General features: G+C 46.1%; 1 protein-coding gene across 3 annotated transcripts in view; it reads left to right on the plus strand.

Moving 5' to 3' along the window:
• The window catches only part of GRAMD1A (GRAM domain containing 1A), a 136,509-nt gene that overhangs the window by 98,515 nt on the left and 10,642 nt on the right, over window positions 1–27,352 (plus strand). For all 3 annotated transcript variants that reach the window (XM_073601662.1, XM_073601660.1, XM_073601661.1), the window contains exons 11-16: window positions 6,402–6,557; window positions 10,477–10,595; window positions 14,310–14,446; window positions 17,816–17,919; window positions 22,665–22,841; window positions 26,117–26,201. In XM_073601662.1, coding sequence (XP_073457763.1) covers window positions 6,402–6,557; window positions 10,477–10,595; window positions 14,310–14,446; window positions 17,816–17,919; window positions 22,665–22,841; window positions 26,117–26,201 — 778 coding nt within the window. The remainder of the gene's footprint in view (window positions 1–6,401; window positions 6,558–10,476; window positions 10,596–14,309; window positions 14,447–17,815; window positions 17,920–22,664; window positions 22,842–26,116; window positions 26,202–27,352) is intronic.

Genomic DNA, 27,352 nt, shown 5'->3' on the forward strand with positions numbered 1-27,352 from the left:
TAGAAATGGAGGACAGCTTCACCGCGCTCCGCCTGCCGCCATCACCCGCTGTCCACCCGAGACAAAGTATGTGCGGGCAGGGGGCACAGTGGCAGCACTTGGGGCACAGTGGCAACATTTGGGGCACAGTGGCAGCTTTTGGGGCACAGTGGCAACATTTGGGGCACAGTGGCAGCCTTTGGTGGGCACAGTGGCAGCGTTTAATGGGCACAGTGGTAGCGTTTGATGGGCAAAGTGGCTGTGTTTGATGGCACAGTGGCTGCGTTTGATGGGCACAGTGGCTGCGTTTGATGGGCACAGTGGCGTCATTTGATGGGCAAAGTGGCTGCGTTTGATGGGCAAAGTGGCTGCGTTTGATGGGCACAGTGGCTGTGTTTGATGGGCACAGTGGCAGCGTTTGGTACAGTGGATGCGTTTGATGGCACAGTGACAGCGTTTTATGGGCACAGTGGCAGCGTTTGATGGGCACAGTGGCAGCGTTTGATGGGCACAGTGGCAGCGTTTGGTACAGTGGATGCGTTTGATGGCACAGTGACAGCGTTTTATGGGCACAGTGGCAGCGTTTGATGGGCACAGTGGCAGCGTTTGGTACAGTGGATGCGTTTGATGGCACAGTGACAGCGTTTTATGGGCACAGTGGCAGCGTTTGATGGGCACAGTGGCAGCGTTTGATGGGCACAGTGGCAGCGTTTGGTACAGTGGATGCGTTTGATGGCACAGTGACAGCGTTTTATGGGCACAGTGGCAGCGTTTGATGGGCACAGTGGCAGCGTTTGGTACAGTGGATGCGTTTGATGGCACAGTGACAGCGTTTTATGGGCACAGTGGCAGCGTTTGATGGGCACAGTGGCAGCGTTTGGTACAGTGGCTGCGTTTGATGGCACAGTGGCAGCGTTTTATGGGCACAGTGGCAGCGTTTGATGGCACAGTGGCAGCGTTTGGTGGCACAGTGGCTGCGTTTGGTACAGTGACAGCGTTTGATGGGCACAGTGAGGCTGCAACTGTTTTTTTTTTTTTCAGAATTTTTCAGTTTGTTTGCGCCCCCCCCAAAAAAATTTTGAGCACCAGCCGCCACTGCCTTTTATACATAGAGACAGAACCATTTACACCGTACTTGCAGGAGTCAGACATACTTATTGTTATTCATTTCGATCGCTCTGACATCTTTCCCCCCCCCCCCGGCGTTAGAGAGAACATTATTTATTCGTTTCAGATGTACTTACTCCTCGCCACAGCCCTGACATACATAAAAATTACACCTCCGTTATATAATTATTTTGTAATAGCTCTGACATATACTGCGGTGCTTACAAGAACACATTAAGCGGTTTCTATCGGCCTTGTTGTATTTAGCGTAACCACAAGCGTTCTATGGAATGCACTGATTAGCCAGAGCATGGGGACTGGGCTGTGGGAATCTCCCATGATTCTCCAGTCCTGCACTGGTGTAATAAATGATTTTAGATAGAGTTGGGCCAAACACCCCCCCCCCCCCCGGTTCGGTTTGCATCAGAAAACCCGATCGGGGAAAAAGTTTGGCCCCCGAGCCGCAAACTCCATTGAAGTCTATGGGACGCGAACATAAAAAAATCAAAGGTCCCCAATTTGAAGGCTTATATGCTATACGTTATTGGCCATGAATGGGGGGCCCAGGTACTGCCCTGGGGGACATGTATCAATTCCAGTCTTTTATTTTTTAAAACCCGATTCAAATTGACTCGCGATTGCAATAGCCAGCTGGCAGTATAAAAAAGACAAAAAATGGCATGCCCCCCCCCCCCCCCCCCCAGTCCATACCAGGCCCAGTGGGTCTTGTATGAACTTTAAGGGGAACCCCACGCCAAAAAAAAAAAAAGTCCCCCTTAAAATTCATACTAGACCTTTATCCCAGCATGCAATCCGGCAGGTCAGAAAAAGAAGGGGGGGGGCGAGCAACAAGGGGGGGGGTTCTGCCAGAGAGGTTGCTTCTAAAAAATGTAATAAAGTAACAGTACAACCTAACATATACAATACTTCCCAACTTTCTGAGATGGGATGAGGGGCACCTATTAGCAAAAGTATGTAGCAGTATAATGCAGGCAGGTGATTGTAAAGTGGTTAAAATAGAAATGAAAGGCAAAACATTTGGACAAGTCTGATCGTTGGAGGAGAGCAGGCTGAATTTCCCAGCACAGCTAGAAAACTGACCACGCTGTGCTCTCATGCTTAGCGTGGTCAATTTTGGTCTCATCTGACCAGAGCACCTTCTTCCACATGTTTGCTGTGTCCCCCACATGGCTTCTCGTAAACTGCAAACAGGACTTCTTATGGCTTTCTGTCACCAATGTCTTTCTTCTTGTCACTCTTCCATAAAGGGCAGATTTGTGGAGAACACGACTAATAGTTGTCCTGTGGACAGATTCTCCCACCTGAGCTGTGGATCTCTGCAGCTCCTCCAGAGTTACCATGGACCTCTTGGCTCTTCTCTGATGAATGCTCTCCTTGCCCGGCCGGTCAGTTTAGGTGGACGGCCATGTCTTGGTAGGTTTGCAGTTGTGCCATACTCTTTCCATTTTCCGATGATGGATTGAACAGAGCTCCGTGAGATGTTCAAAGCTTGGGAGATTTTTTTATAACCTAACTCTGCTTTATACTTCTCCACAACTTTATCCCTGACCTGTCTGGTGTGTTCCTTGACCTTCATGATGCTGTTTGTTCACTAAGGTTCTCTAACAAACCTCTGAGGGCTTCACAGAACAGCTGTATTTATACTGAGAATAAATTACACACAGGGGGACTTTATTTACTAATTAGGTGATTTCTGAAGGCAATTGGTTCCACTAGATTTTAGTTAGGGGTATCAGAGTAAAGGGGGATGAATACAAATGCCCCCCCACACACACACACACACACTTTTCACATATTTACCTGTAGAAATTTGGAAAACCATTTATCATTTTCCTTCCACTTCACAATTATGTGCCACTTTGTGTTGGTCGATCACATAAAATCTCAATAAAATACGTTTACGTTTTTGGTGGTAACATGACAAAATGCGGAAGATGTCAAGGGGTATGAATACTTTTTCAAGGCACTGTGTGTAATTATACTGTTTGCTGGTTGGTCACTCTTGGGGCGCCACTGTGTGTACAGAGCAGGAAAGACGTCTGCTGGAATCGCTGTGATAGTAGATGAAAATCATACACAGTGCAGCTCACAGCAGCCTCGGGAGGGAAGCCGATGAGAAGCACCAAAGCTTCCTTTTTTTTTTTTTCTGGTCAGAATGAGCAGCTTTTCAATATAAGGCCAATGACTGAAGAGTTTTTTTTCTGGTACGAACGAGAGATTTTCTCTGCTAATATCCGCTCTCGCCGTGTTCTCATTTCTCCCAGTAAATAGATTGAGCAGAGCAGCTTGTATGGTGCCCCACAGGTGTCTGGGTAATAGGATGTCTTGGCGGGGCTTATGTCATCTCTCTGATTAATCTCCCCACCGTGATTTATGTTATCGTCCAAAACATCTGGAGCCGGATAACAAGGCCAGCTGGGGAGGGTAGAGAGGATGTCTTTCCCTGCCTGTAGCTGAACCGCGCTCAGAGGAGGAACATCCAACCGTCTACATGGGCATCACCATCGCTGTCTGCATGCGCATAACCAGCGATCATTTCAGAACGATCTTCCAAGATGCTCTCTTGTCAAAGAGGATTAGAACATGCAAAATAGCAATGTGCAAAAAAATTAATCATAGCGGTACCCCTAAGCCCCCTTTAACCACTTCAATACTTCAGCTTTCAGCGCTGTCGCAATTTGAATGACAATTGCGCGGTCATGCTACACTGTACCCAAACTAAATTTTTTATCATTTTGTTCCCACAAATAGAGCTTTCTTTTGGTGGTATTTGATCACCTCTGCGGTTTTTGTTTTTTGCGCAACAAAATAAAAAAAGACCAACAATTTTGAAAAAGAACAAGTTTTTCTTTGTTTCTGTTAACATTTTTTGTAAATAAGTAAGTTTTCTTCTTCAATGACGGGCACTGATATGGCTGCACTGACGGCCACTGATACGGCGGCACTGATGGGCACCGATGAGGTGGCACCAATGAGGTGGCACTGATGGGCACTGATGATGGGCACTGATAGGTGGCACTGATAGGCACTGATGGGTGGCACTGATGGGCACTGATAGGTGGCACTGGTATGCGGCACTGATGGGCACTCATAGGTGGCACCGATGGGCACTAATAGGCGGCACTGATGGGCACTCGTAGGTGGCATTAATTGGTACATATGGGTGGCACTGATGGGTACTTATGAGTGGCACTGATAGGTGGCACTGATAGGTGGGCTCTGATGGGCACAGATGGGCACTGACAGGTGGCACCGATGGGCTATGACAGGTGGCATTGATGACACTGATTGGTGGCACTGATAACATTTATTGGTGGCATTGCTGAGCATAAGAGCCCTTGCACACTGGGGCGGTTTGCAGGCGCTATTGCGCTAATAATAGCGCCTGCAAACCGCCCCGAAAGTGCCGCTGCTTTCATTCCAGTGTGAAAGCCCCGAGGGCTTGCACACTGGAGCGATGCGCTGGCAGGACGGTAAAAAAAGTCCTGCCAGCAGCATCTTCGGAGCGGTGAAGGAGCGGTGTGTATACCGCTCCTTTACCGCTCCTGCCCATTGAAATCAATGGGACGGCGCAGCTATACCGCCGGCAAAGCGCCTCTGCAGAGGCGCTCTGCAGAGGCGCTTTGCGGTGGTATTTAACCCTTTCTTGGCCGCTAGCGGGGGGTAAAACCGCCCCGCTAGCGGCCGCATACCGACGGTAAAACGCCGCTAATAATAGCGGCGTTTTACCGCCGACGCCGCCCCCCGCCCCAGTGTGCAAGGGCTCTTACTGAAACATACTGGTGCCAATCAGTGCCCATTTGTGGGCACTGATTGGCACATATTGGGCACATTGGGCACATGTGGATGGCCATCGGATACATACCTGGCCATCCACATCTTGCCCCTTCCCTGGTGTTCCTAGTGGCGATCCCTGGTGGTCCAGTTTGGTGATCTGAGGGGGGGCTGCACTGATAAACAATCAGCGCAGACCCCCCCTGTCAGGAGAACCACCGATCGGCTCTCTTCTAAAGACGCGAGTGAGGAAAAGCCGATTAACGGCTCTTTCTATTGACATGGTAATCAGCCATGATTGGACACGGCTGATCACGTGGTAAAGAGCCTCCGCCGGAGGCTCTTTACCAAGATCGGTGTAGCGGTGTGTCAGGCTGACACACCGCTCCACCGATCGTCGTGATGCGCGCCCCCCCCCCCCCCCCCCCCGTGGGCGCGCAGCAAAATGTTATCCTGCTGGACGTCACATGACGCCCAGTCAGGATAACGAAACCATTTCCCGGACGTCAATCCGCTATAAGCCAGGTGGGAAGTGGTTAAGAGAGGAAGACGGAGTTATTTACATTTTCTTTTTTGAAAATTACTGTATATACTCGAGTATAAGTCGACCCGAATATAAGCCACGGCACCTAATTTTACCACAAAAAACTGGAAAAACTTATTGACCCGAGTATAAGCCTAGGGTGAGAAATGCGCAGCTACTGTAAGTGGAAAAGAGGGTCAACAATGCCCATTTGCAGCCTCACTGTGCCCATTTGCAGCCTCACTGTGCCCATTTGCAGCCTCACTGTGCCCATTTGCAGCCATAGTTCTTCCGAACTTGAAACTCGGTAGTTAAGGGTTCCTAGATGCCCCCTAGCTGCAGCCAAAATTTGGGGTCTCTGGATCCAAAGGGTCCCGAAATGACATTGCTGCAGATGAACACAGTTGACCGACTTTGGGGCCCCGTATCTCAGGGCCACTTAGTGCTAGGAACCCCAAATGTGGTGTACAAAGCCAGTGGAACTAGCACCACAATATATCCAAAGCTGGGGTTCCTAGCACTAAGTGGCCCCGAGATACAGGGCCCCAAAAATCGGTTCAGAAAATGTTAAGCACTTTTCTGCAGCAGAGAATGACATTTTCCGAACTGACTTTGGGGCCCCATAGCTCGGGGCCACTTGGTGCTAGGAACTGCTCTGCCCTAAAGACTACAGGCTCTCTTCCTTCCCATCCAAAAAATTACATGGCCTATTGCCCTGCTCCCAAGGACCACAAGCTGCATTTCTCTTCTCCCCCATGGGAACAAACATCCAAAAGCACCTTTGTAAGTACTCCTAGTTCTACTCAACTCAAGCCCAGTAATGGATATAGGAATATCTTTATATAGGCAGTTTTAAACACTTTGTGTAGTGTAATTGTACGGCAGATAAAATATCAGATTCATTTTTTTTTTTTTTTTGTTCTTCTGCATACTATTGTCTTTACCAGTAAAACGGACTTCCTTTTCTAAGTATTTCTATGTTGTTTATCCTTTTCAGATGCCGGCGGAGTCTCTAAAGATGCCATTTCTTCGGACTTGCCAGGCAGGCTTCACATTAACGCCGTGTACCACGTTAGCGCAGATCGCCTGCAACACGCTCTGGCCTCCGACACGAGATTCATGAGTGAATTCATGGAGCACAGAAAGTTCACAGGTCAGAAGCCCCTCCATTGCCTGTCCCCCCCCCCGACAGTTGTCACTCATACAGGTGTCCCCATTGGATTATTTAATTAATTTCCTTCCTGTTATGGTGACACCTGTTAAATTTCGAATTTTCCACCACTGTCCCAGACAATTAACAAGCGGAGAAGGTGAAGTTCCAGACAGTAAAAAACCTAAAAGAGGTTTTAAAAAGGTTCAGGCCAAACCCACGAGGAGCTGTCACATGATAGCAGGCTGCCGGCCCAATCAGCTGCGGCCAGAGAATTACCCACCCTTTAGCCACACGTTACAGAGGGGCAGGGATGCTGGTGACATCAATGACCCAATATGGCCATATTGGGTCGATGACATTGTGCAAAGTATACGGCAATAGTATATTATAGACTCAATTCACTAAACTACAACAATATACTATTTGCCATCCAATTATTGTTTTCAGCCATGTAACTGTTATTTTAAGATCTCATTGGCTCTCATTACAGAAATAATAGCTGTAATGCCAAATGGCTACTATCTTTGTAGGTTAGTGCAGAGGTCTCAAAACTTTTCAGTACGAGGACCTTTTTACCCTTTTATAAATATTTGTGGGCTGAAAAAAATTCCCCATGGAAGTTCCCCCCTTACATCAAAGTTCCCATCAGAGATCCACCTTATATTAGAACCTCCATCATCAAGTCCCTCCCTTACATCAAGGTCCCCAAAAGTTTCTCTCCGCCTACATCATTGTCCCCAACAAAGTCCCCCTTACATCAGAGTCTCCATCGAAGTCCCCCTTACATCAAGGTCCCCAAGAGTTTCTCTCTCCCTACATCATCATCCCCAACAAATTCCCCCTTACATCAGAGTCTCCATCGAAGCCCCCTTACATCAGGGTCCTCAGTTTCTCTCTCTACATCATCGTCCCCAACAAAGTCCCCTTACATCAGAGTCTCCATCGAAGTCCCCCTTCCATCAAGGTCCCCAAGAGTTTCTCTCTGCCTACATAATTGTCCCCAACAAAGTCCCCCTTACATCACAGTCTCCATCAAAGTCCCCCTTCCATCAGGGTCGCCAAGAGTTTCTCTCTCCCTACATTCTCATCCTCAACAAAGTCCCCTTTACATCAGAGTCTCCATCAAAGTCCCCCTTACATCAAGGTCCCCAAGAGTTTCTCTCTGCCTACATCATTGTCCCCAACAAAGTCCCCTTTACATCAGAGTCTCCATTGAAGCTCCCCTTACATCAGGGTCCTCAAGAGTTTCTCTCCCTACATCATCGTTCCCAAAAAAGTCCCCCTTACTTCACAGTCTCCATCGAAGCCCCCCTTACATCAGGGTCCTCAAGAGTTTTTCTCTCCCTACATCATTGTCCCCAACAAAGTTCCCCTTATATCAGGGTTGCCAAGAGTTTCTCTCTCCCTACATCCTCATCCTCAACAAAGTCCCCTTTACATCAGAGTCTCCATTAAAGTCCCCCTTACATCAAGGTCCCCAAGAGTTTCACTCTCTACATCACTGTCCCCAACAAAGCCCCCCTTACATCAGAGTCTCCATCAAAAGTCCCCCTTACATCAAGGTCCCCAAGAGTTTCTCTCTCCCTACATCATTGTCCCCAACAGAGCCCCTTAACATCAGAGTCTCCATCAAAAGTCCCCCTTACATCAGGGTCCCCAGAAGTTTCTCTCTCCCGGTCCCTATATCATTGTCCCCAAAAGAGCCCCTTAACATCAGAGTCGCCATCAAAAGTCCCCCTTGCATCAGGGTCCCCAAGAATTTCTCTCTCCCTACATTATTGTCTCCAACAAAGTCCCCCTTACATCAGAGTCTCCATTGAAGTCCCCCTTACATAAGGGTCTCCAAGAGTTTTTTTCTTCCTACATCATTGTCCCCTTAACATCAGAGTCATAATCAAAGCTCCCATCAAAGTTCCTCTAACAAAAGAGTCTCCATTAGACCACTGAATAGAGCCTTTTAACATCAGTGTCCCCATCAGAGTTCCATTTACACAAGTGTCCCCAACACAGTTCCCCCTTACACCAGTGTCCCCAACAGAGTTCCCCCTTACACCAGTGTCCCCAACAGAGTTCCCCCTTACATAAGTGTCCCCAACGGAGTTCCCCCTTACATCAGTGTCCCCATCAGAGCCCATTAAGATCAAAGTCCCCATCAAAGTTCCTTTTACATCACAGTCTCCATTAATGTCCCCTTACATCAGAGTGTTCTTCACTCCCCCCTTACATCAGAATCCCTATCGAAACCTCTTAACATCAGAGTCATAATCAAAGTCCCCATCAATCTTCCTCTTACATCAGAGTAGCCCCTTACATCAGTATCCCCAACAGAGTCCCCCCTTAGATCAGGGTCCCCATTAGAACCCTTTAAAATCACAGTCCCCTACAAAGTTCCACTAACACCAGTATCCCCAACAGAGTCCCCCCTCACATCAGTGTACCCAACAGAGCCCCTTAAAATTAGAGTCACCATCAAAGTCCCCGTCAAAGTTCCTTTTACATTAGAGTCTCCAATAACATCCCCTTACATCAGAACTTCCTTCAGAGTACCCCCTTACATCAATGTCTCCAAATGACTCCTCACTTACATTAGGGTCCCCATCAGAGCTCCTTAGCATCAGAGTCATAATCAAAGTTCCCATCACACTTCCTCTTGCATCAGAGTCTCTATCAGCGTACCCTCTTACATCAGTGTCCCCAACAGTGTCCCCCCTTACATCAGGGTCCCCATTAGAGCCCTTTAACACCAGAGTCCCCATCAGAGTTCCACCTTATATCAGAGCCCCTTAACATCAGAATCCCAGTTACTTCAGTGTCCCCATCATAGCCCCTCCCTTTACATCAGAGTCCCCATAGCTTAGTGAATACAGCTTTATATATATATATATATATATATATATATATATATATGGAAAGACCCTGGGTCTTTTTTCAGTTGGAGTCCCAGCTTCCTTTACCAGGGTAGTTTAACCCCTTCTCCCCCCCCCCCCATGATGCCCCATGTCGGGGATACAATACAATAATAAACATCCTCCCCTTTTAAAGCCAACAGCTGGCCGGTCAGAGTGGTTCCCAGTAATATGATCACTACGTCAGCTTTGGCACGTGTTGCCTGTTAGCTTCAGTAATGAAAACATGAAATCCTTCAACCTGCAGAGGTACACTGCCACCTTCAGGCTGCAAAGTTCAGCTGCAGTACCATCTAATAGTGTAATTGTCAAATACAGTTGCATTATTAATGCATAACAAATATGTAGTATTGATGCATAATAACAAAATTTAAAAAATTTTTGCCCATTTGTCATTCTATAATAAAAACACAATAAAGTATTTCTTTAATAAAACGAGGTACTAAATCCTTAGAAATGTATATAACATTTTTTTAGCTATGCAAATTAGCATTATTGTTAAACAGTAATGCCCCGTACACACGGTCGGACATTGATCGGACATTCCGACAACAAAATCCTAGGATTTTTTCCGACGGATGTTGGCTCAAACTTGTCTTGCATACACACAGTCACACAAAGTTGTCGGAAAATCCGATCATTCTGAACGCGGTGACGTAAAACACGTACGTCGGGACTATAAACGGGGCAGTGGCCAATAGCTTTCATCTCTTTATTTATTCTGAGCATGCGTGGCACTTTGTGCGTCGGATTTGTGTACACACGATCGGAATTTCCGACAACGGATTTTGTTGTCGGAAAATTTTATAGCCTGCTCTCAAACGTTGTGTGTCGGAAAATCCGATGGAAAATGTGTGATGGAGCCTACACACGGTCGGAATTTCCGACAACAAGGTCCTATCACACATTTTCCATCGGAAAATCCAACCGTGTGTACGGGGCATAAGTGGTGTCACCATCAGTTTGTTACGTTCGTCCCGCAGCACCTGATTATTTCCTCTTCATCTTCACAGATGTCATAGTGAACCCCTGGGAAAGGGACAGCAGCGGAAGACAAACCCGTGTTCTCAATTATACCATTCCTATTAATAATCCTCTGGGACCAAAAACTGCTCCTGCAGTGGAGACTCAGGTATGACAACCTTTAGACTGTTAAATTAAATAGAGGAAGCAACCAAGCGTGCACCGGCTTTTCTCAAGTCCCCACCCCTCTTCTCCCCGTTTATTCTGCTCTTATATATGCCAAAGCCAATGCTAACACCTTAATGCCCAAAAAAAGCAAATCAACAGGTCCACTTTGCAGTTCTCCCTAAGGGTTAGTCTACACTTGCAGTTGGGGTGGGAGGGGGTTTCTAAAAACAGGGGGCTGAGCTGTATTTTTACCACCGCTTAACCACCGCCTAAGACAGCCGGACGGGGATGTACACCAGCTGTCACCAAGAAGCAAAGCATGAAAGTCAAAAATAATTCCCCATATAGAATGAGAATGATGTGTCCCTGCTGCCTCAGCCTCTTGGGATTCCATGTCAAATAGAAGGCATTAACAGCGGCTGGTGGGTGGAGCTGTGGTCATCATCAGAGGCCGGATGCCTGGATGCGGGTCCCTGTGTTGACATGTTGCTGGGAAATGTTGTCTGGTCAAGGAATAAGGTTAAAGTTCCATCTTTGACCCAGACTCTACTGGCCTTCTAAAAAGCAGGAAAAAATGGTTGAGTTGACCAAGATGGGACAAGCTGGCTTCTAATGACTAAGGAGGACCAAGGGGGTGAGGTGGGGCCTGGGCCGCTGCACCTGATCAGTGGATCGCATCAATGCAACGTTGGATCCCCTGGGCAGGTGAGTATCTGAATCCAGGACAATGCTGCACGACAGGTGGAGCTAAAAAAAAAATTAGAGGAGAAACTGAAGTTCTTTTTAAACAATGTCATGATGAGGACTTTGAGAATGTGCCACATGGATGCGGGTCCCTGTGTTGACATGTTGCTGGGAAATGTTGTGTGGGCAAGGAATAAGGTCAAAGTTCCATCTTTGACCCAGACTCTACTGGCCTTCTAAAAAGCAGAAAGGAATGGTTGGCTTGACCAAGAAGAGATAAGCTGGCTTCTAATGACTAAGGAGGACCAAGGCGGTGGTGTGGGGCCTGGGCTGCTGCACCTGATCAGTGGATCGCATCAGGGCAACGTTGGATCCCCTGGGCAGGTGAGTATCTAAATCGAGGACAATGCTGCACGACAGGTGGAGCTAAAAAAAAAAAATAGAGGAGAAACTGAAGTTCTTTTTAAACAATTATTATTATTATACAGTATTTATATAGCGCCAACAGTTTACGTAGCGCTTTACAACTTGAGGGTAGACAGTACAAATACAATATAATTTGGTACAGTAGGAATCAGAGGGCCCTGCTCCTTAGAACAATGTCATGATAAGCACTTTTAGAATGTGCCACATTGATGCGGGTCCCTGTGTTGACATGTTGCTGGGAAATGTCTGGGCAAGGAATAAGGTCAAAGTTCCATCTTTGACCCAGACTCTACTGGCCTTCTAAAAAGCAGAAAGGAATGGTTGGCTTGACCAAGAAGAGATAAGCTGGCTTCTAATGACTAAGGAGGACCAAGGCGGTGGTATGGGGTCCGGGCTGCTGCACCTGATCAGTGGATCGCATCAGAGCAACGTTGGATCCCCTGGGCAGGTGAGTATCTGAATCCAGGACACTATGTCACAATATTCACTTTTAGAACGCGCCACATGGATGCGGGTCCTTGTGTGTTGGCATGTTGCTGCCAAATTTTGCCTGACCAAGCAACAAGGTCAAAGTTCCCTCCTTCTTCCTGCTTCCTTCCTGCTTGACTGGTTGACTTTTTTTTTTTTTTTGTTACGGTACTTATATAGCGCTGTCAATTTATCCAACGCTTTACATATATATTGTATATTCACATCAATCCCTGCCCCCAAGGAGCTTACAACCTAAGGTCCCTAACTCACATTCATACATACACATTAGGGTTGCACCGATACTTTCAGGCTCGGTTCTTTGAGCGGTCAGTGGGGTCTCCCCTGTGTTAAAGAAGTCCGGTAATTGGAGCTGTCAAAAAAAAAAAAAAAAAGCAGCCGGCAATGTTTATTAACAACATTGCTCAGCCCTAAAACACTAACATAAAAAGAAACACTGTTTCTTTTTGTATTTTTCTGTTTCTTCATCTGCAGATCAAAGCGATGAACAAATGTTCCTCTGTTTAACCCCTTAATAATTACTCTAATCAGCCTTAATTAACTCCCTATTCTCCTCCCTTTAATTATTATTTTCCTGCTTTTTTTTTTTTCACGTCCATTTTATAAACGATAAACAATTCAAACTTTTTTTTTTTTTGTTTGCTTTGTTAGAGACTATTTTTACACATATATATTATTATATATTTACACATTTCATATTGAAAAAGCCCTAAATTAAAAAAAAAAAAAAAATCAATTTATTTCATTTGTAAATAACTTTTCAGTGCTTTGTACCATTGCTGAAAGCTGAAGTTAAAGCGGAATTCCGGCCAGCGAAAATTTTTTTTTTTTTAAAGTCAGCAGCTACAAACTCTGTAGCTGCTGACTTTAAATAAGTAGACTTACCTGTCCTGGGTCCCCGCGATGTCGGCCGCCCCGAGGCCGCCCCGTCCCTCGGCTCTCAGGTCCGGGCACCGCCATCCTAATTAAGGGAAACAGGCAGTGGAGCCTTGCGGCTTCACTGCCAGTTTCCTACTGCGCACGCGCAAGTGGCACTCTGTGAGTGGCCCCGTGGTTTTCTGGGAACACGCACAGTTCCCAAAAGGCAACGGGGGCCGCTCACCGGGGAGCAGGGCACGCCGCGGAATAGGAAGAGGCAGATTAGGAAGACTGCCTAGCAACAAGGGTTCAGGTAAGTTTACATTTTTTTTTTTTTTTCAAATGTTTTTTTTTTTTATTTTTTATTTTTAGGATTTTTGGTGCATTTTTTTTTTCAGGGTGGCCCTCCACTTTAAAGAGGAGTTGCGCCCAGGGGGTCCATTAAAAAAAAATAATTAAAAGTCAGCAGCTACAAATACTGCAGCTGCTGACTTTTAATTGGACACTTACCTGTCCCAGGGTCCAGCGATGCGGGGGATCGAAGCCCCGCTCATCCCCCCCCTCCGCTCGTCGGCGCCGGCATTTCAACTGTGGGCGCTGGGCTGTGGCTTCACAGCCTGGCACCCACTGCGCATGCGCGAGCGGCGCCGCGCGCCGTGATTGGCCGCTCAATCACCTGGGACCTGTAATGATGATTGACAGGAGGGAGGGAGCAGAGCCGAGCCCTTCCTGTGCCGAGGGGGAAGTGATGTCACCAGCCCAGGCAAAGGAAGAGGCAGACTACGAGGGACCACCTAGCAACAGGCATTTAGAGGTGAGTAAAAAAAAAAAAAATATCCAAATTTTTTTGGGGTTTTTTTTTAGAATTTTTCAGGTATTTTTGTTTTTTTGGGTGGAACCCCACTTTAAAACAAAACAGTTGCGGTAGGTATCGGTAATTGGTATCGGCGAGTACTAAAAAAAATGGTATCGGTGCATCCCTAATACACATGCTAGGGCCAATTTAGACAGGAGCCTATTACCCTACCAGCATGTCTTTGGAGTGTGGGAGGAAACCGGAGTACCCGGAGGAAACCCACGCAGGCACAGGGAGAACATGCAAACTCCAGGCAGGTATTGTCATGGTTGGGATTGGAACTGACGACCCTAGTGACTGGACAGCAAATTTTGTAAACTTTTGGGTTATTCTAAAAAAAAAACCAAATGTTAAAATATTTATTTGCTCTTTTTCAATCTCCATTTTTCTTTTGTCTGGCAGACTCTCTACAATCTGAAGGGTTCGGTGTATGTCCTAGACACCCAAGTCATAACGCAGGGCATCCCCTACCAGGATTATTTTTACACGGCTCATCGGTACTGCATCTTCAGCGTGGCCAAGAATAAAGCTCGTCTCAGGTACCCACTCATGAGTCACTTCCGCCTACGCATTTCGCCAACACTCCTGATGGCTAGAAGAGAGCCCACTGTGCAGCACACCAGCCCTATGCTTAATCATCGCGGATCCCGCTCAGCTGCTGTCCTCCGCAGCGGCTGACAGCTCATTATAAGAACCCCCCCCCTCCCCCCTTTCACTCCGAGCTACCAGGATTGTGACAGACTGATGTCTTTTATCCCGCCACCTACGTATCATATTCATCATCTCTAACAGCTAAAATATCTTTCGTTACAAATGCCAGATAATGCTCCCCCACCTGCCAGAAATAGTTGTTTTGCACAGTGATAACATTTAAATGATAATTCTTCTCATAATTCAACAATAAGTTTTATTTCTTCTTTCTCACATAGTTACTTGCTATTGGTTAAAGCCAAACTCCTGGCAGGTATAAAGCACACAAATAAATGTAGCTCATTAATTTATCATCACATGTATCAGTACCTGACTTTGACTTGGTATCAGCCTCTTGCAGTCGCTGTACAGCAGCGCTCAGATCGGGAGAGGGAGAAGCAGCAGAAAGAGCCAATCGGGTGTGCTGAATTACAGTGAACTTGCTAATAGGAGGAGAGAGCAGAGTGATAGTGGGACAAGCTTGTCAGTCTGCTGCTTCTCCATTCACTGTTCAGTTACAGGTCGGGGGTGCATCCGGGATGACCTGTGCTCTGAGGAAGTGGATTGAAAATGTTTGTTTGCTTTTCCTTATTTTGTCTGAGGACAACTTTGGAGCTGAGAGTTAGAGAGTCATTGTCCAGTCACATGCTGGGGAGGGACAAGACCTATGAGCAGTGGCGTCGCTAGGGGGTGGCTTTTGGGGCTATAGCCCCAAATCTGGGGCCCATAGCCCCGAGTCTCTGCAGGGGTCCCCAAGGGGAGGGAAGGTTCTCTGGGGACCCTGATGTAAGTGGGGGGCTCTCTGGGGACCCTGATGCAAGCGGGAGGCTCTCTGGGGACCCTGATTTAAGGGGTAGGCTCTCTGGGGACCCTAATGTAAGGGGGGCTCTCTGGGAACCCTGATGTAAGTGGGGGGCTCTCTGGGGACCCTGATGCAAGGGGGAGGCTCCTTGGGGACTCTGATGTAAGGAGGAAGCTCTCTGAGGACCCTGTAGTAAGGGGGGGCTCTCTGGGAACCCTGAGGTAAGGGGGGCTCTTTGGAGACCCTGATGTAAGTGGGGGGCTCTCTGGGGATATATACACACACATGTATATTACTCTATATACATGTGTATGCCCACCCAAGTGTATGACTTTCTTTACTACGCTCCTATGGGCTCTAGCCCCAGATCTTTTGTAGACCTAGCAACGCCCCTGCCTGAGTGTTCCTGAACAGGAAGAGAGAAAAACATACTGATAGGAGGAGATAGCAGAGTGAATCAGACAGTCAGTCTGCTGCTTCTCCTTTCACTCTCCAGTCACAGGTTGGGGGCAGGTCCAGGAGGACCTGGGCTCTGGGAAAGAGGATTAAAAATGTATCGCCTGTATCGGCATGAAGAAAAAACAAATACAGTGGAACCTTGGATTACGAGCATAATCCGTTCCAGGAGAATGCTTGTAATCCAAAGCACTCGCATATCAAATCGAGTTTCACATTGACTTGTATTGCATGCAATACCACATGTGGCCAGAGGTGAGGGGGCACCGGAGAGACTCGGAAATATTAGGAGACGACTCGGATGCACTCGAAAAGGCTGGGAAACACTCTGGAACTGAGTTTTTCTGAGTATTTCCGAGTATTTCCGAACATCTCCGAACGGCTCCGAGTGGCTCCAAGTGTCACCGGTGCCCCCGCACCTCTGGCCAAATGCAGTAGTGCACACCACAGTGGCTTAAATCCTGCTCATTTTGCGAGACAACAGTCAGGATTTTTTTTAAAAATAGCTCGTATTGCGAAACGCTCGTTAACCGCGTTACTTGCAGTCAGAGGTTCCACTGTCCTCCTGCGCTCAAGAGATTCAAAAAAAGAGAGTCCAAAAAAACTGACACGTTTCCAAGGAGTGTCCCCTCCTCTTTAGAGCTCTGAAGAAGTGGGGACGCCCCTCGAAACGCGTCAGTTCCTTTGGACTCTATATCCCACCATTGTTACTGGCCGGCAGATCTTGCTGGGTGATGAAAATGATGGACTTTATACAAATTGCTTGATTTTATCACTCGTTTGTGAGTATGCATTTTTAACTTTTAATTCATTAAAGTGTCGCAAAGGTAATGCGCAAGGCCGATGCGTCCTCTTTTCCTTTTTCCCTTTGAGAGTGACATGTATCATCACCTGACTTTGACTTGGTATCAGCCTCAGGTACCAGTCCCTGTGCAGCAGAGCTCAGACCAGGAGAGGGAGGAAGCAGCAGAAGGATTGATTTAGTTGCTTCAGTGCTCATGTGCTAACAAGGAACATGCTGATAGGTGGAAAGAGCAGGGTGACAAGGAGAGGAGTTCTATAAAAAAAAGAAAAGTTTGGAACTTTATATGAGGCAGTGTCCTAGTCATATGCCTCCATCCCTGTTAATGTGAACAAAAGGGAAAAATGGGGAAGTGGGACTTTATATGAAGTATGTGGTTGCAAAACAATAAGTTGGTATAAAAAAAAATATTTATTGGTACATATAATATATAATATATACAATCATTGCATAGGTCTGCATCAAGGTACAACTGTACATAATAGTTGTAATTACCTAGGTATTATTTTGTAATATGTGTGTGAATTTTATTTTATTTAATACTATTACTATGTACAATTGTACCTTGATACAGATGTAAGGATTGTATATATTATATATTATTTGTACCAATAAATATTATTTTTTTACCAACCTTTTGCTTTGCAACCACATACTTCATATAAAGTCCCACTTTTCCCTTTTTTTCAAGGAGAGGAGTTCATCAGAAGTAGGAACAGAGGCAGGAAATAACTTAGAGGGGTGCCCACATCAGCCCAGCGATCTTCCCTTGTTACTGAAATTCCACTTTTGAGTGCCCAAAACAAAGAAAATAGTACCGCTTGAATACCCCCCCCCACCTGTGGATCAGCATGTGGGAAGACTGGTGCAACACCAGAATCGGCTTGTCAGGCTCCAGTAGACTTCAACTTCCTGTTGCATCAGTGTCAACGGTAGAGAACTCTTGAGACGCATTTCGTCCCTTTTTAGGGCTTCAATCATAGAGGCCTCTTTTACTCTTCTTATTCACATTTATGCCACAGGGAGTCGGTGTCTGTGCGCAAAAGGCCACCATTTTGTTGAAGGCCACTTTTGAGTTGATTGATCGACGATGTTCTTGTTTCCACCTTTAGACTAGTTTGGTGTCCACAATACTCATTACTTTCTGTACATCCTTAGGGTGTCCTCAGAGATCTGTTACCGAAAACAGCCTTGGAGCCTGGTACGGGCGATCATCGAGAAGAACTCCTGGAGTGGGATGGAGGAGCACTTTTCTCTTCTAGGTAAGCCACTTGGCCGTCTGCAGAGAAGTTTTATGAAGTTCAGCATCTAAAGTCATTTTCTAAGTTGTCAGAAGGCTGTTGACAATTTAAGGGTAGAAACTGTGTGGGTCAAAAATAATAGTTCGGTAAGCTTCCTCATCACCCACTGATTCCGGCAGTAAGCTGTGGTGTGCTCATACCCATTGATGGCTTTATGAAGGCAAGCACCAGACTGGAGATGAGATTTTACAGAACTTGTGGAGACCCAGCCAATTGGTTAACAGTTACAGTGGGAACTCATATTGACCCATTCAGTCCGTGAACCGGTATACTGGAAACATGGGGAGACCCAGCTAGTTAGTGAACTGGTACAGTGGAAACTCATGGTGGCTTAGTCAGTCATTAAATTGGTACAATGGACATACGGGGTGACCTAGTCAATGAACTGGTACAGTGAGAACTTGTGGTGACCAGTCAGTTGGTGAATGCGGTACATTGAAAACACAGGGTGAGTCATCTAATCAGTGAACTGGTGCAGTGGGAACTCATGGCTAACCAATCAGTCAATGATCTGGTACAATGGAAACTCAGGTTGACCCAGTCTGTCAATGAACTGTTACAGAGGGAACTCATGGTGGCCCAATCAGTCAGTGAACTGGTGCATTGGAAACATGGGGTGACCCAGCCAGTGAACGGGTACAGTGGGAACCAATCAGTCAGTGAACTGGTACATTGGAATCACAGAGGGCCCCAGCCAGTCAATGAACTGGTACAGTGGGAACTTAAGGTGGCCCAATTAGTCAGTGAACTGGTAAAATGGGAACTTATGGTGGCCCAATCAGTCAGTGAACTAGTACAGTGGGAACTCATGGGGGCCCAATCAGTCAGTGAACTAGTACGGTGGGAACTTATGTTGGCCCAATCAGTCAGTGAACTGGTACAGTGGGAACGTACAGCCACCCAGCCAATCAGTAAACTGCTACCGTGGGTTAGCTTGGCGAGTCAGCCAATTAGTGGACTAGTACAGTAATCCAAAAGACATCCCCTGTGTGACATCAGAGCCCCTATATAGAAATACTGTACAGCTGTTGGGGAAAAACTACCCCTTCATTATAAGACCGATGACTCAGTGAGCACGAGCTTCCTCTATGGGGGACATTGCTGTGCAAAATAGTGAAGTGGGAGGGGCCCACATGTACCGATCTTTATTTGTTCGGTAATGGAAGTAATGGATGCCAAATGGATTTTCCATGGAAGTCCTTCTCTCCTAAGTGAGATCGCCCATCAATGTAAAAAGAATTGCCTACATCTGGAATAATGGATATTGGAAAGTACATACAGGTGCATCAGAATTCATGACCATGCAGCGAGTATGAAAGTGGGACCCCGACCTAAACATTTTTGAACAGAGGTAGGTAAGGGGTAGAAGCCCCACTGGAAAAGTTACCCTTCACTTCCTGTGTAGTCACTAAACACTGGGGACACAGAAAGCAATAAAAAAAAAATCTGACAGAGACCAAAACTTCGCCGAACTCCGATCCCAAAAATATGAATTTAAATATATTCCTCAATAGTCATAAAGGATATAAAAGTCACAGAGAATATATCATTAAATGTTTTTTTTTTTTAATGCAAGCATTTTAATGATCTGAATTTGACTTGGTATCAGCCTCTTGCAGTCCCTGTACAGGAGGAGGAGAGAGCAGAGTGACAGCGAGACGAGCTCGTCGGTCTGCTACTCCTCTTTTCACTGTTCAGTCACAGGTTGGGGGCTGGTCCGGGATGACCTGGGCTTTTGAGGAAGAGGGTTAAAAATGTATGGTAACTTTTCCTTATTCTGGAGCTGAGAGTCAAAGAGTCATAGTTCAGTCACATGCTGGGGAGGGACAAGACCGAACAGAAATAAATCAGGTCTCCTGCCCTACCAGACAGGGATGTGCTGTGTGGCTGAGCAGTTTAAACCTCAAGACTTGATGGACAGAAATACAAATCCCTTGCCTGTTAAATCCACTCCCTTCTAAGTATTTCACCTGTGTATCTAGCTGTTTGCCTAGGGTTCGGCTCCTTTTCTGTGACATAGGTAGGTATTCATACTAGCTGCCGACATTGGCGTTTCGAAGAAGGTTTTTAACTTCAGCATAAGAGAAAACAGTCATTGCTCTCTGCAGGTTCCCAGATTGGTTGTGTTAAGTGTAAACACTCCAGCCATTGCAGGTATTGCCGAGCTCAGGAATGTCAAGCCTTTGATGTATTATTAATGTCCATTAGTGGATTTAGCGGTGCTTTTGTTCCGTGCTGCAAGTTATCCTGGCCCCCGCTGAGCCCACGTTCCTTTTGTGCGAATGCAAATATAAATATTACATGCGGAATGATGTAGGCGGCTAGTAAACATAGCTGGGAGAAAGGGGAGTGGGTGTGGGCTGTGTGAGCCCTGAGCCCTTATCTGAAGTCAGCCATGTGGACTAGAGCTGTCATATATACCTACTATTTTACAAAGTTTATTGAAATAATTACACTTTTTTACCACCATTTTTAGGCTTTTATTTATTATAAAAAATTAAATGGAAGACTAATTGTTGATTTATCAATGGTTTAAAAGCCTCCTGTAATTCCTACACTGAGGCAGAGGGGGCAGCACACTGGGCCAATCAGAGCTCATTAGCTTTGCACAGTCCTATCATTAACAGTGTGAACATGCTTACCGGAGGAGAGAGTGATGACTTAATCAGCATGGTGCTTCTCTTTCATTGTACAATCACAGGCTGGGGTGGGTCTTGGACCTGGCTGAGTTGCTTAGTATAGTCAACAATGCACTTTCTCAACCAGAGTTCCTCCTGAGATAGCTAGGGATTCCATGAACAGTGAACAATGACAGAATGTCCTCCCTCCTGCAATGACTTGCAATGCAAGGGGCAATTTCCTACTGACGTTCAATGTAAGGGGCCACATCTACACTCTATCACCAGTGCAAAGTGGCTTTTTTCACTGACCACCAATGTAAGGGGGCATTTCTCCACTGACCATCAATGTTAGGGGCATTACTCCACCGACCATTAATGCAAGGGGCATTTCTCCAATGATCACCAATATAAGGGGGCATTTTTCCACTGACTATCAAAGTAAGGGGTATTTCTCCAATGATCACCGATATAAGGGGCATTTCTCCAATGTTTACCAAGGTAAAGGGGGCATTTCTCCAATGAGCACCAATGTAAGTGGGCATTTCTCCTATAAGCACCAACGTAGGGGCATTTCTCCAATGAACACCAAAGTAACGGGGCATTTCTCCACTGACTATCAATGTGAGGGGCATTTCTCCAATGATCACCAATATAAGGGGCATTTCTCCAATGTTTACCAAGGTAAGGGGGCATTTCTCCAATGAGCACCAATGTAAGGGGGCATTTCTCCTATAAGCACCAACGTAGGGACATTTCTCCAATGAACACCAAAGTAAGGGGGCATTTCTCCACTGACTATAAATGTGAGGGACATTTCTCCAATGATCACCAATATAAGGGGGCATTTCTCCAATGATCACCAATGTAAAGGATTTTTCTCCAATGAGCACCAATGTAGGGGCATTTCTCCAATGATCAGCAATGTAAGGGGGCATTTCTCCAATGATCACCAATGTAAAGTGTATTTCTCCAATGAGCACCAATGTAGGGATATTTCTCCAATGATCACCAAATTAAGGGGGCATTTCTCCAATGATCACCCATGTAAAGGGTATTTCACCTATGAGCACCAATGTAGGGACATTTCTCCAATGATCACCAATGTAAGGGGGCATTTCTCCACTGATCACCATTGTAGGGAGGCAGTTCTCCATAAATCACTGACATAGGGAGGCATTTCTCCACTGACCACATGTAGGGGGCATTTCTCCACTGACCAATGTGGGGGGGGGGGGGGGCATGTCTCCACTGACCACCAGTGTATGGGGGGCTTTTTTCCACTGGTCACCAATGTAGAGGGGCATTTCTTCACTGACCATCAATGTAAGGGTCATTTCCCCCACTCCCCACCAATGTAGAGGGGCATTTCTCCACTAAGGAAGGATTTCTCCACTAACTACCAATGTAGGGGGGCATTTCTCCACTGACGATCAATGTAAGGGTGATATTTCAGCACTGACCACCTATGTAGGCTGGGGGCTGGAGGCATTTATCCATTGACCACCAACGTAAGGGCGCATTTCACCTCTGATCACTAAGTGAAAGGATACTTTTTCACTGATGACTAATATGATAGAAGGCTACACTATCATTTTCACAGTTTGTGTTTATTTTCTGGACTTTGCTATTTTTTTCATGATTATTATTGACATATAGAGCAAGGGAGCATTGAAAAATGATTGGTTCTAGGTATCAAATATTTCTAGGTTTGTCATATTCTGTATTATATTATTTAAAACATTCAGCAGCTTACTTCTCATGCTATTTCACCATTAAATAAAGCAGGGGTTCCCTGAGACTTCAAAATTATATTAATGGTTCCTCCGGGGTAAAAAGGTTGAGAAAGTCTGGTCTACAAGAAAGTCCAGGGACTAGCTCTGCTGCCTCAAAGGGATGCATGAATCACAGGACTGGCTGAGCAGAATATTTTGTCTGTGCATGTAGCAGTTTCCTGGGGAGTAGATTAGATACATTTATAGAGAAAGTAGGAGAACACTTTAATGGTCTGTCTACGACCCCCCGTCTTTATCTGCACTAGTGTTGTCCTGTTGACTCACATTTTTTATTTCCTTTCTACCATCTCAGCCGATGCGGTCGTCAAGTTTGAACAGTCCTGCGTGGAGGAGTTGGGCGGAAGAGAAAAGCCAACCTTACGCCGCCGTAAGCGGACGCTGAGCTGGAAAAACCACCACATTGAACAAATGAGTGTTGCCCCTCCGCCGCTGGAGAGCGAGAGGGCGGCCCGCCACTCTAGGACGTCAGGTGAGAGAATGTGGCCATCGTGCTTCTTTTTCCATTTCCAAGTGAAATTTACATGTAAGCCAGTAAAGGGTTGATAACAATGGACTTTCTTCTGCTAAATTTGATATTTATTTTTGGAAATCTTCAGTCCCAGTTGACCTCGTTAGCGTGAGGTCCGTTAGGCTGTCTCTAATCCAATCACTGCGTGCTGTAGTTAAGGTTACCGTGTTCTTGTTTTGGTAATTAGAACACAAAGTTCGTAATAATCTTCCAGAATGATCATATGCGTTCGCCTGTAATTATAGGGCAGCGCACCTTGGGGACGCTGTCTTTACTTCATTAATGCCATCTCTGTTCACAACTAATATTGCCGACATTGGTAGGCAGAATAACTTTCTCGATTGTTATATGCCCAATGTAGGGAGCTTTCCCCACAAAATTTTGTCTCTTTTCAAGAAGGTAATAAAGGAATCACCATTGCAGATAGATTCCTCAAATGTGGCAATTCCTTTTGGGGAAGAGTGAGACCGTCATGGTTTTGTAATGGTCGTAAAAGCTGGACCAGGCAGACACTACTAATATTGTGGTTCTAGGTAGGCAAAATAACTTTATGGATTGTTATATTCCTTTACTGACCAATGTATGGGGATTGCCTCACAATATTTTGCCTACTTCCCAGAAGACCATAACAAAGGTGTCACCATTGCAAATGGATTCATCAAATATGGAGAATTCATTGGTGAAGGATGAGGCCACCATGTTTTGGAAATGGTCATAAAAGCTGGACCACGCAGGAAATTCTGGAGGGCACTTCTAGCCCACAGAATGCCTTAGACATGGAGAGTTAGTATTCAAGTCACCATGCCAAAAATCACAACATACTGAAATACACCATATGGTCAAAATATGTCACAGCACTCCCAATTATTGAGTTCGGGGGTCCAAAGCCAGCTGCACAGTGACTTAGGTTGAATGGTTTGGTGTGAAGTAGCCTGGAAAGAACTCTGACCTCCACCCTACTGAACACCTTTGGGGTGAATTGGAACATTGATTGTGAGCCGGGTCTTCTAACCCAACATCACTACCTGACACAACTAGTATGGCAGTTCTGGATAGGCAAAATAACTTTCTGGATTGATATTTTCTTTACTGACAAATGTAGGGGGATTTCCTCACAATATTTTGCCTACTTCCCAGAAGTCCATAACAAATGTGTGACACCATTGCATATGGAGTCTTTAAATATGGAGAATCCATTGGGGAAGGGTGAGACCACCATGGTTTTGTAATGTTTATAAAAGCAGGACCAGACAGGAAATTATGGAGGGGACCGGGACACAGAGAATTAATATTGAAAAGTCACCTTGCCAAAAATTACAACATACTGAAATACAATACATCACCAAAAGTATGTCACAGCCCTCCCAATTATTGCGTTTGGGGGCCCAAAGCCAGCTTCATAATGACTTGGGTTGAATGGTTTGGTCTGGAGGAACTCAAGTAGCCTGGTCAAAGCTCTGACCTCCACCCCATTGAATGTCATTGGGATGAATTTGAAAGTCGACAGTGAACCAGGTCTCCTCACCCAACAACAGTACCTGACACAAGTAATATTGCAGCTCTGGGTAGACAGAATAGCTTTCTGGATTGCTATATTTAGTACTGACCAATGTAGAGAGATCTCCTCACAATATTTTGTCTCCTTCCCAGAAGGCCATAACAAAGGCATCACCATTGCAAGTGGATTCATTAAATAAGGCAAATCCATTGGGGTAGGGTGAGACCACCATGGTTTTGTAAAAGCTGGACAAGGCAGGGAATTCTAGTGGGGACTCCTGGCCTGCAGAATCTCTGAGACGTAGGGGTTGCTTTACTAAAACTGGAGAGCGCAAAATCTGGTGCAGCTCTGCAGTTTTAGTAAATCAAAACCATAGAGTCAGTATTCACGTGACCTTGCTAAAGATTACAATCAATTGAAATACACTATATGGCCAAATGTATGTCACAACCCCACCACTTGGTCTTTATAATGGTCAATAAAGCTGTTCCGGACAGGGAATTCTAGTGGGGACTTTTGGCTCTCCAAATTATTGAGTTCAGGTGCCCAAAGCCAGCTCTAGAAAGACTTGGAACTCAAGTGGCCTTCAAGGAGCCCGCTCTCAACCCTACTGAAAACCCTTTGGAAGAACTAGATCACCAATTGCAATCCAGGTCTTCTTGTCCAACATCGGCACCTCACATCACAAATGGACACAAATTCCCACAGACACCCTTCAAAATCTTGTGAAAAACCTTCCCAGAGGGAGGGGAGGATGTTATAGCCACAAAGTGGGTAACTCCATATTATAAGGCCATGGGTTTGGAATGGGATGTCCAAAGGGATGCTCAACAAGATCATATGAATTTTTATGATCAGGTTTCCACCAACTTAGCAGTGGTTCTCAACCTTGGGGTCGAATGACTATGTGCCAGGGGTCACCGAATCCTTGGCTGTTCCTGAAGCCTGCACTGCTCTCCAGCCTTTTTGCGGTCGCCCAGCAGGCAACAACCCATGCTACGAAAATAATTTTACTGTTAGGGGTCCCCACAACTTGGAAAATGTTATCAAGGGGTCACGGCACTAGAGGGGTTGAGAACCACTGCCATATAGTGTAGCATTATTGGGTGAGGCAAAGTCCAACGGTCTCTGTAGTAAAAGCAGCCTCAGTCCAGGCTCCGTCCAGGCCATGCCCCCAAGGCGTTTCGCCCCATGGGTAAGCCGAGACTGGTTCTCCCCTAGTCTGCACCCTCACGAGAGTCCCCTGATTTGGACAGATAGGGGCCTGGAACGGCACCCCCAATCTTTTGGTGTGGATTATATTTGAGTTGTCCTTAATGAGGTCCAACATTTTAAGTGGTAATTTGTTCTATTGTTTTGGATAGTTTAATGTTTTTTTGGTGGTGTGTCAAATAGAGCTCCGAGCCTTCCCCTATTTCCAGCTTTGAATTTTTGCTACCCACAGGGGGGAATTTCCTTTGGTTACAGGAAATGTTGGAAAATCTCCTCTGAAAGCAATACAAATCTGACCTTTTCCATTCTAATTTCTATAGCACCAACCTGTTCTGCAGCACTGTACATGGTACACGGACTTAGATGCATCAGTCCCTGTCACACGAACTGATAACATTTTGTTGAAGATTTTAGTTTTACTATTATCGTGGATTTGGCATAGCAGAACCTGACAGTTCCTTATGGCAGAGATCCAGAGCCTGTGATTCTCCTGACATACTCACTTTCTTTTTTTTTTCCCACACAGGCAGCGTCTCCTCACAGCTCTCCCACCTGTCGGATCGAGGCGCTGTACAAAACATCCCCGGCATGCTATTTATCATCAGTATTGTGTGAGTAAGAGTGCCACCTACCTGATACCTACCCACGGCGTATGACTAACCCTCTCTACGTGGCTGGGTGCTTTTGTAAATTTACTTCTTTCCCAATCCTCTCTGGTCATGTGGATGCTTCACATTAATCTGAACTTCAAAGAGATATGGTCTTATTTAATGGACTGGACAAGAAGCAAATCGCTAAGCCTGGTTTAGTCTGGGGGTGCATGGGGTAAGGTGTACTACTCAGGGCTTTTTATTCTCAGAGAATAGGTGCAGACAGGGCTTTTTATTTCAGCAGGAACGTGGGGGACGCAGTTCCGGCACCCCCGGAACTGAATGCATGTAATGGCAAGGGGTGCTGGGGTGTGCTGGAGTGTCTATTGATGCTGGCTGCTGAAGGATCTATTATTGCTGGAGGGGATCCATTTTTGCGGAGGAAGGGGGTCTGTTGTTGCTAGGGAGGTCTTCTGTTGCTTATTTGGCATCTCTTGCTGCTGGAGGGGATCCAGTTTTGTGGGTGAAGGGGGTCTGTTGTTGCCAGGGAGGTCTTCTGTTGCTCAGTTGACACGTTTCAGCCTATAAGGCCTTAGTCATAACCACCATTTTTGCAGGCGGACCTATTGTTGCTGGGGTGGGTCTTATGTTGCTGGGGGGGGGGGGTGTCAGTTGTTTCTGGGAGGGATTTACTGTTGAGGGAGGGGTCTTTGTTGCTGGCTGCTGAAGGGTCTGTTGATGCTGGCTACTGGGGAATCTATTGTTGCTGGAGCAGTGCAGACAGAAAAATCAGTGCTACTACCCATACAACACATAGATAGCAGAGCTCCCGGGTGCTCAATCCACAGTCACTGGCTGAGTAGAGTAATGTAGAAAGGATGATCCGCACTCCGGTTGTTACTCTTAAAAAAATCTTTATTGAAAAGCCACAGTGTAAACGCAGATAAAATCAGTTGACGCGTTTCATCCTATAAGGCCTTAGTCATAACCACCATCTATTTTTGCAGGCGGGTCTGTTGTTCCTGGGGAGGTCTGTTGATGTTGGTGAGGGGATCTATTGTTGCTGGGGTGGGTCTTATGTTGCTGGGGGGGTCAATCGTTGCTGGGAGGGATCTACTGTTTAGGGAGGGGTCTTTGTTGCTGGATGCTGAAGGGTCTGTTGATGCTGACTA

Source organism: Aquarana catesbeiana, linkage group LG10 (genome assembly GCF_042186555.1).
Source record: "Aquarana catesbeiana isolate 2022-GZ linkage group LG10, ASM4218655v1, whole genome shotgun sequence".
Taxonomy (NCBI): Eukaryota; Metazoa; Chordata; class Amphibia; order Anura; family Ranidae; genus Aquarana; species Aquarana catesbeiana.